The 13,322-nt window shown below is 41.7% G+C and overlaps 1 protein-coding gene across 4 annotated transcripts in view; it reads right to left on the bottom strand.

Moving 5' to 3' along the window:
- Nucleotides 1-5,077: 5,077 nt before the first annotated feature.
- The window catches only part of SQRDL (sulfide quinone reductase-like (yeast)), a 44,239-nt gene continuing 35,994 nt past the window's right edge, over nt 5,078-13,322 (bottom strand). For all 4 annotated transcript variants that reach the window (XM_012728498.1, XM_012728494.1, XM_012728495.1 and 1 more), the window contains exons 7-10: nt 12,342-12,525; nt 7,098-7,165; nt 6,630-6,808; nt 5,078-5,388 (exon numbers count right to left, since the gene is read on the bottom strand). In XM_012728498.1, coding sequence (XP_012583952.1) covers nt 5,331-5,388; nt 6,630-6,808; nt 7,098-7,165; nt 12,342-12,525 — 489 coding nt within the window. In that variant the 3' untranslated portion in view covers nt 5,078-5,330. The remainder of the gene's footprint in view (nt 5,389-6,629; nt 6,809-7,097; nt 7,166-12,341; nt 12,526-13,322) is intronic.

Below are 13,322 nucleotides of genomic sequence, written 5' to 3' on the forward strand. Positions count from 1 at the left end.
ACCCCCGCCTCGGTGTCCATCGTCCCTTGCTTCTCGCCCTAGAGTCCTGGGCTTGTGCATCCCTGTCCCGTTTACACTCACCTCTGTATCAAGGAGGAAAGATAGCAAGGACAGCCCGTTTCCTTTAGTCTGCTGCTGTGGGAGACGGCCAACAAAAGACAGCCAAGAAGAACTGGCCGGAGAAGGCATTCCTGTCTGTAGAGTGAGGTTTGCGAAGACTTTCAGGCAGTCACCTATTATCATGTGGAGGACATCTGGGATCACTGGAGCCGGCGTTCCTGCAACTTGTACAGCTCCAGGCCCCCTGAAAACCAGCAGTTTTCCAAGATTTTCATCCCCTAGTCATTCCTACAATTCTGTGAGTGCCTTCCCCCTGTTCGGAAAGGTACTGCCCAATGCTCCTAGGAGTTGCTAAGCTTAACTCTTTCTTTAAAGGGCCAGCTAGTAAATACCTCAGACTTCAAGGCCACATGCAGTCTGTGTCACAACTGCCTGGCTCTAACATGGAGTACAAAGCAGCCCCACCCAGCACTGAGGAGCATGCGTGTGCTCCAGGAGAACTGGATTATAAAAGCAGTCAGTGGGCTGGATTGGGCTCACATTTATTTGTCCATTGGGTGATAACCACAGACCTCCTCCAGAATTGGCCTACAGGTGTTTAAAAAGCAACGTTCTTCCAGTCAGGCCTAGCTGGGAGGACGTGCAAGCAGTCCTCTTCCTTGGCCACAGTAAACGAGTCCATCTTTTCCTAAATCTTTCCTATGGGAGATGTCATTACAAGTCACAAGGAAGCAGCCAGTCAATTGATTGATTGATTTGAAGCAATTAATAATAGCTTAGATGCTGAACAAGCTTGAGATATGGTGAGCCCTATGTAAGCATCCTCATAATAGTCCAATAAAATAGATAGTATTACAATCTCCATTTTATAAATGAGAAGCAGGAACCCAGACTTTCAGTGACTCTCTCTAGGTCAGACAGCCAGTGAGAGGCACTGCTGGGATTCAAACCCAGGTCCAGGCCAGCTAGATCCATGTCTATGCTCTTAGTCACTACTCTATATGAGCTAATCTATAAAACTCAGAATTTCCCAACTCTGAAAGCCTGGAAGCGAGGCAGAGAGGTACACAGTGTACAGTAATGGCACAGGGATGCCAGAAACCACTCTCATGACCCCATTTCTCCCAGACCAACAGGAATTGCTAATCTAAAGGGAAATTGTATTTCTGAGTGCTTCACTGGACTACTGGAGTTAATGGCAACAGTAATAGCTCTGTATATATACTCCAAACTGCTTAAAAGCCAAACCTCAATTCATATAATACTTACATCAATTCTGAAAAGTAGGTACTACAACTCACTGTACAGATGAGAAGGTGTCATCTAAACTGCTTGAGTTGGGCACTAGAGGCATCAGTCTGTGGGAAAACCTGAGACCAAACCCAGGCCCGTGGTTCCGAATCCCTATGGTCCACCTGGCTCGGTCAAGAGGATCCGAATCCAACTGATGCCCAGTCCATGGGAGAACCTGAGACCAAACCCAAGCCCGTGGTTCCGAATCCTATGGTCCACCTGGCTTGGTCAAGAGGATCCAAATCCAACTTATGCCCAGTCCGTGGGAGAACCTGAGACTAAACCCAAGCCCATGGTTCCGAATCCTATGGTCCACCTGGCTCTGTCAAGAGGATCCGAATCCAACTTATGCCAGAACAGAGTTCCCGCCTTCTTGCAGTCTCTACCCCATTGTAGCCTGCAAGTAGCTCTGAACTGTGCCTGAGGGGTGTAATTACAGGAGTTTTACTGCATGCAAACATGGGAAGTTCTAACTTAGTTTAGTTCACAGCATGCTTTACTCCAGAAAAGTCACTTTTAAAAATCGTTATTGGGGGAAGAAGCTGTCACCATCTGTCTTTCTCAACTGCCCCTTGTGACTTTTCTACCTATCTTATCTACTTATCCTTGACTTTCTCCAGCACTCAGATGAGCAACCACCTTAGCCATCTGACAGGTAACCAAGCCTGAGAGACCTGGTTTCCATGAATTCATTCAGAAAACTCTATCTTATCCAGAGCATTTCTTGTCTTGTTCCTTCCTCCCTTGAATGGCCACAATGAATCAATGCCAAATGAAAGCTCCTCTTGTGGTCCTAGGACATGAAGGAGGATGAGGGGGGACTTTGTTTTAAAATTGTCCGGAGGTTTCTAGTACATTTAACCGGAGGAATGACTCTCAAGCACTGGATGACAAAGCCTCCTCTCTCAAAAAGAATAATATTCCATGTCTGATAATTCTACTCAGATTGTTTTATTTTGTGGGAAAAGTATCCAGTGCCACTATATACCAATATCCCTGGTATATATCTTAGGTATACCAGGCACAAGACAAACATTTGTTACACTAATTAATTGGCAATTTATTTTCTCAGTCTGCACCAACGATTTATGCTTCTTGAATAATTACTCAGCAATCTCCTCTTTACAACCAACCATTAGTTTTTCAGTGCATATTACGAATAAAGCACAGGTCACAAAACAGTGCTTAAAGTAGCATCCCTATTTGTTTTCAACTTTCGATGTAATAATATTAGGTCAAGAGAAAAGAGTGTGAAGATGTTATTTGTTGTTAGAACTGGGTTTTGGCTCTGGGGTGACTTTTATTCCTTTTGTTATCTCTGTTCTCTGTATTTTCAACAAAATTGAGACCAAAAAAATAAACACTAAACATGCTTTTAATAGCAAAAACTATCAATCTGAATTTCTGTATTTTCCCTGGCATTTAAGTCCTAATCCCTCCCTAGACCCCAGTGGTCCCTAGACAGCCACCTCAGCTCTGCTCACCCAAGGCTGACACCAAGGCAGGAACTTTAATTCCTGGGAAGAAATGGTAGGGGCAAAGGGGAGAAGTGAAGAGGACTTCCTAATTCAAAGGCACTAGCCCATGTCTTTAGGACTCAAGTCCTCAGCCTCTGAACTGTACAATGTTACCCCGCCTCATGACACCTTTGAAGAAACCATCCTCCCTTACCCCTATGCTCACCTTACCCCCCTTTCCTGCACTCCAATTCTAGTAACTGAGAGAAGTGCCTATGGAAGGTGTCCCTCTTATCCAACCCCACATTGGTTGTGGGGAATGAGGTTTTGAAGGTCAAGCTTTTGTGAAATTCAGCATATTACTGATCTATTTTGCTCTGACCAATAGAGGTTACTGCTCCTTCCAGCCTTGGCAATAAATTCTGCGCAGTGTAATGGGAACCCAGAAGCAATTCCCTGATGCTGGAGGTTTACTCGGAATGCATAATCATAAACATGCCCAAGAGACTCCAAGCTCACTCTGCAGTGGATTTCTTGCTGACCAGACCTAGAACGTTAGCCATCCCTAGAGTCACAGTCCCATTCTCTGAAAATACAGAACTTGGCCTTGCCAGCATTTTTCCACATGCAGACGTATCCTGGCTAGCTAGATCCAATTGCCCAGGCCTTGCAGAGGAGATCAGCTGGGGTAAACAGCCTCCAGAGCTGTCCCTGACACATAAAATTGTGACAGTGAACTCATCAGGAACCAGGCTGCAGCCCTCTCTGCAAAAGCTCAGGGGCTCAGAACAGGGCAGAATCAACCTATACCTGCTTTTTTCACAGTCCAGGCATGAGAGCAAATATGTCCTAGTAGCACTGCTCTTGTACTCTGGGACGGGGGACGGGGGAGGAGCCGTGGAGGGGTGAGCATGATCTGTAGAGCGGCCAGTTAATCTATTGTCTAAACTGGGACACTTTGGAAAGTGAAAGGGGGAGCTATTAAATTCTATGTCAGTATTACAGATGTTAAGCTGGAGTACCCCAGACACACCAGGATGTTTGGTCACCCCAGGACACATCTTCCACTCCTGTTGCAAGTTAGGAAGCTGCTTGCTAGACTGGTAACCTGTTCTCTCCCAGAATGTGTGTTGCTAAAGTCTAGTTTCCAAACCAACTTGAGGCCTCACTGAGCAAGATCCCTGGCATCCCAGAAAAAGAAAGAAGAAATGATCACAGGAGCCATAAAAGTGTGGGCAAGGCCCTAAACGTCTTGTTCATCACTACATTTCCTGGGCCAAGATAAGGCTTGGCAGGGAGTAGGTGCTCACTGAGTACTTGCTGAATTAATGAACAAGTGCCTGAGCAGAGTTTCTCAAATCATCAGGAAAACTGCAGGGGACCAGAGATTTGGCAACCCAAGTTAACACTGTTACCTAAACTAGGTAAGTTACATAAACTACATAACATTTGAGGGTTGACCTCTAAACTGTTATAAAAATGGAAGGCATTGCATAGACTGCATTCCCCTTTGGTGGAATTTATAAATATGCAAAGTACAGAACTTTAAAATGCCAGATTAAACTGAAATTATAAGTTTCTATAAATAAATGGACTGAACTTCAGCTAAACTAGAACAATTTCCTGCCATATTTCCAAGATGAACTTATTCAAACTTTCACTGGCCAAAACTGGGACTGAATGAAGCAAATGCTTACCAGACACAACAGAATTCCTCTAACCATATTCTCACAGTGTGCAAGTCCTCTGAGAAACAGTTGTCATAAGGTAATGAGATTTGCAAGTGATGTAGCAGGGAAACATCAGAAGGCAAATTAGAAGCAGTGGGAGAAGGCAGGCAGGGCTTTCAAGCCATAATGCAGGTCAAATACCTGGAAAAGGAAGAGGGGAAGTAAGAGGAGCTGGAGGAAAACCTCAGGCTTGGCATAATTCCAAGAAATATTCAGCTGTGCTGATGGGTAATCTTGGAGTCAATCTGCCTGGAGGAGTCAATCCTGCTACAGGAGTGGGCCTGCCATGGCTGTCAGTGGCTAGGCACAAACACAGCGATGGAACAGGAATTCTAAGTAGCGCATGTCTGGGGTCATCACACACTATTCGGAATAATAACTCCCCATGGAATGACGCCTATTTTCTGTGACTCCAAATAGACTCTGAAATTATACCAACCATCAGCTGAAAACTCACAGTAGTTAACAAGCAAGCTATGCCTCTACCATCTTTTCTTCCCAAGTGTTATTCAAAATAAAATTTTGTCATATATTTTTCAATCAATGGCAAAGCTTTTATTTAAAAAATAGAAATCTATTCTTTCATTTAGATACATCCAAAGAATCACGCTCATCTCAGACAGCCCATACAACAGCTGTCCAGAAGTCCTGAAGAAGGAGGCATTTGATCACCACCATCCAGAAGTAAACTCATTGCAGGGTGAGGTTTTGAGTTCCCCATGCTGTCTGTGATCAATGACTGTAATTTGGGTCCAGAAGTCATCCAAGGTAAGCAAGAGCTGAGCCCTCCTTAACTCATACCCAGATGTAACAGTTTCCGCAGAAAGGCTGGTCCGCCCCAGTAGCCCCTGTAAAAAATGACAAAGAAAGATATTGCAGCAGAAAAATGCAGATGACTTCAGACAGTAGGATACTGCAAGGGAAGTCAGCCTGCTCACAGAACAGACTTATCACACTATAAAGCAAGGTCTGTCTGATGAAAGAGAAAGATCTGGGAGGGGACAGCTTACTTGAATTCTAGTTTTGACACTGACTTGTTATGTGAGTCTGGACATGCTGATGAAATTCAGCAAACCTGCATGAAGCTTATACTATATACAAACTGCAATCCTCTCTACTTTCATTTGCTTATAAATGAAGTATAGGTCAGGGTTTCTCACTGTCAACACTAGTGGCATTTTGGACCAGATAGTCCTTTGTGGTAGGGTGTGTTATGTACATTTCAGGATGTTTAGCAGAATACCTGGCTTCTACCCACAAAATGCCATCTTCTCTAGTTGTGACAGCCTAACATGCCTCCCGATACTGCCAAATATCTAGGGAAAGGAAGAGTATGCAGGTGGGCCAAAATCACTTCTAGTTGAAAACCACTGGTGTAGATATCCTCTCACCTCTCTCATAGGGGTCTGGAACAGTCAAGATGAGACTGTCATTTTTAGGGAACAAACAAGGACTTGTTTTTATTACTTGATTTGCTTACTTAGTGCCAACTTTGCAACTTTCCCTTTACATGTTATCACATTATCCCCCATGCTGTGAAGCAGGAAATATTATTTTTATTTTACAGAGAAAAAATTTAAATAGAGCATTTAAACAGCCTGCCCGAGAGCACACAACTAGTTACTAACAGAAGTATGACTCAAGTGCCGAACCCAAAGCTTATGCTCTTAATTACTATGGTTCATTTTTCCTATCACATAATAAATTAAGGTCACAGATGAAAAAGTACTTGATGTATAAAAGTGATATTGTCGTTGTTATATTATTCCAGCAGCAATAGAGGGCCAGAACATGGAAGACAGAAGGCTTGACCACTGACAATAATGAAGAGAAGCATCTACATTTGCTACAGCTCCCTTCCTTGCCTAAGGGGGCCTCTTTCTCACTAAGTCTGGCAGAGGGCTAAGAAGCCTTTGCTGCTTCCATCATCAATCCATGAGGCACGGCAGGGCAAGGTGGGTTCCCTTCGCCAGCCCTGCTTCAGCGTCATGATTTTCTCCTGAAGCTAGAAGTCCCCCTTGAAAGAACTACCCTGCAGAAGCTGGTGCAATAAGCTAGAAGGTTCACCTCTGTCCAGCAGCACACTTACCTTAGCATCATATTCCAGTACAGGATAGGCATCAAGTCAGCCTTCATGAGATACATCGACAGTCGCTCTTTACCCTGGTCAAAGGGGAAGGTTTCCAGTGGCTGAGCATTATAATCAAACTCCGCAAGAATCACACGGTTGTAGCCAGTCACCAGTGGACACGATGTATAGCCATCATACTAAAATTGTACATGAAACCAAGATGGAAAGTTACATTTTGATCATGATGTTACATTAGTATTTACTCTAAGTAGTTGTATTTATTCTCTACAACTTTTACACTCTAATTTTGTACAGTGAGAAATGGAAATTATTTAACAAAAATATATATATACTAAAGGCAAAAATTGATGTGTCCATCTTTAAGAAATAGATTAAGAAAAACTTTGCAAAATTGTGGGATCATAACTGTTTTCATGAAGAATGCAAGATGATCATTGAGATAGTAACTTTACAAAGCATACAAACCTTCTTCCTTGGTTTTTGATTCTTCATAATCAAAGAAATTGTTTTGTCAAGTATTCCTGACTGGGCAGCTACGAGAGAAATGAAAACATCAGAAAAATCTAAGCATATAGGTTTTCCATAAAAACTAATTTGCCAATGACTTATATGTGAACAAGTTAAAAAGGCTCCCTCCATTTCCCTTCTCTGTAGATTATAACTGATTCATTCTCTCTAGATTATCACTACTCTTTTTACTACTCAAAACTCTGGACACTAGGGGAGTCTCGCAACTGACCAAAAGCCCACACAGAAGTCTCTGTAAGTTGAAACTGAAGAGCCAGCTTCCTCCAACAGGAAGACTGGCAATTTCAGCCCGAGGACTGCATGTGTACCTGGACCCTAGCTGTACTGCCCCTCGTCCTATGGGTCAGCTGTTATCAGCATGGTCTGTGTGCCCAGAACCCCTTAGCTCTCCAGGATGTCCCTGTGTTTGCCCATTCAGACAACCTACTATACTCAATCAAGTATATTCAGTTATACAAAACACTGAGCTTCCCTTTATACTGAACTCTGGATAACACTAGACAAGATAGACACAGACATAGGTTGGAAGACAAGATAGATGATGGATGGATGGATGGATGGATGGATGGATGGATGGATGGATGGATGGATGGATGGATGGATAGGTTTTGCTTTTTGATGGCAAAAGTGAAACACTGCCTTTTCAAGCCCTGGCATCTCTATTTTATCTCTCCCATTATACATGCTCTTTTTTTTCTGGAATATTTTTAGAGAAAACATAGTAATTATTCACCTATAAATATGGCTGTTAGGTCTTTAAAAGAATTTTTAACGACAACCATAATAGTATTTTTATCTCCAAGAGACTAACAAGAATTCTTTCATATTAACTAATCCCAGTCTGTATTCAATATTAAATAACTAAGATTGTACTTTTAAAGATACAAGCAGTTTGTGTCTCTAGAGGTAGAAAAGAGGATTTTCTTTTGAGGATTTTACAGGTTACCGTTATGTTGTAAAATGCTCTTTAAACTGTTTGTTTTTTAACTATTTATTTTGTATGCCCAAAGTCAGTGGTCAACATATTCTTTCTGTGAAGTGCTTTAGCCTTGTAGACTGAGAGGCAACAATCAGATATTACATAACATGAGAGGAAAAAATTCTAAACAATAAACTCTATAGTCACAAAACTCACAATATAGAATGGATTGTTGATAACAGAGATCTACTAATGAGAAAAGAAAATGTTTCCTTAGGCTAAGAAAAAGTGTTAGTTTCTCTATAATCAAATCGATTACAAAGGTCCATCTATGAAACCATTCTTGGGCAGCAGCACAAAACAGGCAGCATGCTGCAATTTGCCAACAGGTTGTGATTTGTGAATTCCCAAATCAAAAGAATAACAGGTTTTGTTCTGGAATGAAGGTTTCCAAAATATGAGGAATAAAGAACTCTGTTTACAACTACTAAATAGGGGTCTTCGTTGTGGGCAAAATGTATTCGCCTTGTGGAAAACTTTATGCTGTTGGGGGATAGCAAGAGTGGAGGATCCTGCATTGAGAATACCTGAGGAGCCCCCTGGAGCAGGGCATCAAGGTCAACAGAGAAGACACCAGCGGTGCCACCTGCAAACAGAGCATGACCTAGAAGCCATCACACTCACCACACAGGTTTAAGGTGTACAGGTATGAGGGCATCTGTGGCTTTTAGGGAGTTTTTTTCCCTGTATTATAATTGCCATCTTTTGTAAAATGCCACCTCGTGTCTCCACTGTACTGTGGGTAATTAAGGGAGAATCCTGTTGCAGAGAGAAGCAGAGAAAGAAGCATGAGCTGCAGGAAAGCCAGGTGCATTTTAGCAAGGCAAGGTCTTGCCACATATTACAGAGGTCTGGACTGAAGATAAGCATTGCCCAGGGATCCTCAGAACAATAGAGGGGGGAACCCAGTGAGAAATGTAGATCATACGGGGAACACTAGGACTACTGTTTCAGACATTAAAGAGAAGAGCAAGTATGCTTTTGTATATAAAGTGACTTAAAGACTGCAGTACTTCCTGTTTGAAATTACAAAATTAATTCAAATAATACAAATAAAAATTAAATGTGGATGCATTAGATAAATTCTGGACCAACCACACAATATAGGTTTAAAAAAATAGGGGGGAAGGAAATAACAGACACTCTGTATGTTGAGAGGGGCTATAGAAGCTGAGCAAAGGCAAGGCAGAGTTGGGAGTAAGAGTTTTCGCTTCTGTTACCTTAGGCATATTTAATATTACCTACCCAGAACGCTGAATGAAACAAATGTTTATCTAAAGTAGGTCAAAGCTGGGTAATCCAGCCTTCCATACATCATAGGTTAATTTTAACATACATTCAACAAAATTGTATTAAGAAAACTATATGCACAGCCTATGTAAAAAGAGCAAAGATGCTCTTTGCTCTCTAGCAGTAGAGAGACCCAACGGACATGCTTAACGCAGCAATGAGCTCCTGCTTCACGCGGACTTGACAAGCTAGAGACAAGCTCCTAAGCAGACACAGTGGGAGCGCACAGCCTCAGGACCCAGGGGCTCACCGAAAAATGTATCCTGTGTTGAACCATAAGAAAACAGCTAAGCAATTCTAGACTATGGCATGCTCTACAAGAGAATTAGCCTAGACTCTTTAAAAATGCCAATGTTATGAAAATTTAAAAAAAAAAACACTGTAGAGGTTTATGGACAGCTAATTTTTGACAGAGGAGCAAAGAAGATACAATGGAACAAAGAAAGTTTGTTCAGCAAATGGTGCTGAGAAAACTGGGAAGCTACATGCAAAAAAAAATGAAACTAGATCACTACCTCTCACCATACACAAAAATCAACTTGAAGTGGATTAAAGACCTAGACATAAGAATGGAAACCATAAAATACCTGGAAGCAGAGATGGGCGAAACACTACATGACATACACTTCAGTGGCATCTTTAAAGATACAGCACCCAATGCAATGATAGTGAAGGCAAGGATAAATAGATGGGACTACATCAAGTTACAGAGCTTCTGTACAGCAAAAGAGACATTACAAAAACAAACAGACATCCCAACGATAGGGAAAAAAATTTCTCACACAAAACTAGTGATAAAGGATTGATCACAAAAATTTACGGAGAACTGATGAAACTCAACAAAAATAAAGTAAACAACCTCATCCAAAAAATGGGCAGAAGAGCTAAAAAGACACTTCTCCAAAGAGGAAATGCAGATGGCCAACAAGCATATGAAAAAATGTTCAGCATCACTTGTAATATGGGAGATGCAAATTAAAACCACAATGAGATGCCACCTCACCCCAGTGAGAATGGCACATCTTCAAACAACTAGCAACAACAAATGTTGGCAATAATGTGGAGAAAAAGGAACTCTCCTGCACTGCTTGCTGGTGGGAATGCAAACTAGTACAACCACTATGGGAAACTGTTGAGGTTCCTCAAACTGCTAAACATGGAGCTTCCCTACGACCCAGCAATCCCACACCTAGGTATCTACCCAAAAGAGACAAAAACACTGATTCAAAAAGATACCTGCACCCCCATGTTTATTGCTGCTTTACTTACAATTGTAAAGACATGGAAGCAGCCCAAATGCCCAAAAGTAGATGAATGGATTAAAAAGATGTGGTACATATACACAATGGAATATTACTCAGCAACCAAAAAAGAGAAACACATGTCTTTTGCAGCAACATGGATGGAGTTGGAAAAGATCGTGCTTAGTGAGATAAGCCAGAAAGAAAAAGAAAAGAACTGGATGGTTTCGCTCATAGCAGGAGTATAATGGACCAGGTGAAAAAATAGTAATAATGAACAGTCATATACCAGAGACATTTTGTGGGGGTGGAGTGAGGAATGGGATCAAAAACAGTGGGTGGAGGGAAGTGCACTGGACTATGGTGATGGCACATGGGTGACTTGGTGATGGGAAACCCATGGGGATCACAATTGAGATGAAAAAAAAATGTACAGAATGATGTAAAAATAAGCTATTATATTATATTATTTAAAAAAACTGTAGAATTTCTGGTCTAGCTTAAAGGAAACCAAAGAGATACCACATTCAAAGCAGCTCATGGTGCTTGATTTAAGGGGTAGGAGACAGGAGTGGGGAGAAAGGACATTTTTAGGAAAACTGGAGAAAATCTAACATATAATAGATGAATTGATAGTACAAAGTCCAATTTCTTTAACATTGCAATAGACTTGTAGATAAAAAGGAGAGAGTCCTTGGAGGCAAGTTGAAGTATTTAAAGGTAAAATGTGATATAAAAACTTACTTTCAAATGACCCAAGAAATACACATAAGGGGATAAAGCAAGTGTCAAAAATAATAATTGGTTAATACCTAAATGGTATATGGTTATTCACTGACTTTCAAATTTTCCACAGACTCGATTTTAAAATGAAAAGTTGGGAGTAATTACTATTGATATCAGAAAGATATTCAGTGAGTTTGCAAGGAAGTCCTCCTTGAAGTAGTCAGCTAAAAGAATGCATGTTCTGCCAGTGTGTAATTCACACAAAACACTATCATGCCCATGGGCCAGGCACTCTGTGTTTTACAGAATTCAGAGAAGATAGTTCCTAGCTGCAGAAGACAAGATCTAAAAGGCAATTCTCCCCATCACTGCCAGTGCAGAACATCGAGGTAAAGAACTCAGTTTTCCAGGCTGAAGCCTTAATCATGTACCAATCAGGGCATGCTCTACTGTATTTGTCTTAACAGAACAATTTTCTGCTCTGCAAGCTTTCATTGACTTGCATGTGTTTCCTGGGGAAATAAATGCTTCCTTGGCGTATTGGTCTTTCAGACAGAAGAAAAATAGCCAACCTGCCTGGTGTCAGGAGCAAAGAAAGCCAGAGGTGCAAAGCAACGCAGAGTCTGAGAAGTAAAAGAATTCTAGAAAGCTTGAAAATCCCTCTCTTCAATGTGCCCCTCCTGCAAACAGTCCCTCTGACCTAGAAAAGGCAAATGAGGTCACACCACTCTATTAGTGCAAAGCAAAGCACTCAAATACTCTCTTTACATGGCGCAGGGTTCACTGACAACTAGCTTCTGTGCCAGGGAGGTCGAAGTCATTTTTAGGTCAGAAGAGTTTCATTATTAACCACTTCTGCTTATGCCAGATTTTTGGTTTTGATATGCTGGTACCTTCCCATGACATCATTAGTAGGGGAGAAATGGAGCTTGTCAGATAACTCACCTACTGCAGCTGCAGTCCTTGAAGTAGGAAGGTTGGTGCAGTCCCCAATCCCAAACACATTGGGGTATTTCTTGTGCTGCAGAGTTTCTTTATCCAAGTCCACCCAGCCAGCAGCATCAGCCACAGGGCTCGTCTTGAGGACATCTGGTGAGCTCATTGGTGGTGTAACATGAAGCATTTCATACTACAAGAAAAGGGCAACATCCACATTCATGTTTCTTCATGGCCCAAAAACTTCTCCCTCACCCCGCTCCCCTGCACAAGTCCTACATGATGGCAGCACGCAGTACTAGACATCAGTGCTTAGACTATCCACACCCTCTCCAAGGTCGCAAATGCTCCCAGGTAGGCTGATATCAAACTACCAACCTCTGGGTTGACATGGTCTCCCCATACAGAGTCCATGTGATCTCTTTGGTATGGAGAGATATCAACGTGAACCTCTGTAGCACACTGAAAACTGTTTCTACGATTACTAGGTAATCATAGAAGTAAAGGTATGGTATGTCTAAACTGTTCTCCCTTGATCCTTAACTTCTGACTTGGAAATTCTGATAATTCAGTCTTAACCTGGAAAGAGGGGCTCAGAGTCACTGAAACTTTTTAATGCCCTGTCAGGAGCTGGCAAGAGAGAGCCCAATATGAGTCAACTCCCAAAACCATTATAATCCAAGGGGGATGCAAATGTCATCTTTCTTCATAATCCCTTTAGAAGAACAAAAACTGTTCTGCCACTAAAGTCCCTACCTGCAGCCTTAAATGTCCAGAGAATAGCTGAGCACTCAAGTTTAAAACAGAACAAACACTTAAGTCAGTTCATGCTCCCAAATTCATACAATTTGCTTTTTAAAGTATGCTTTGGACCCTCACTCATAGCCCATTTGCTTTCATGTTACATAAAATTTAACAAGTTTCATGTTACATAAAATTTAACAAGTGTCCTATCCCATTCTCCAGTCAAAAAAAAATTAGAAGTAGCAG

The sequence above is a fragment of the Condylura cristata genome, unplaced genomic scaffold (assembly GCF_000260355.1).
Source record: "Condylura cristata isolate star-nosed mole 26May11 unplaced genomic scaffold, ConCri1.0 scaffold00023, whole genome shotgun sequence".
NCBI lineage: Eukaryota > Metazoa > Chordata > Mammalia > Eulipotyphla > Talpidae > Condylura > Condylura cristata.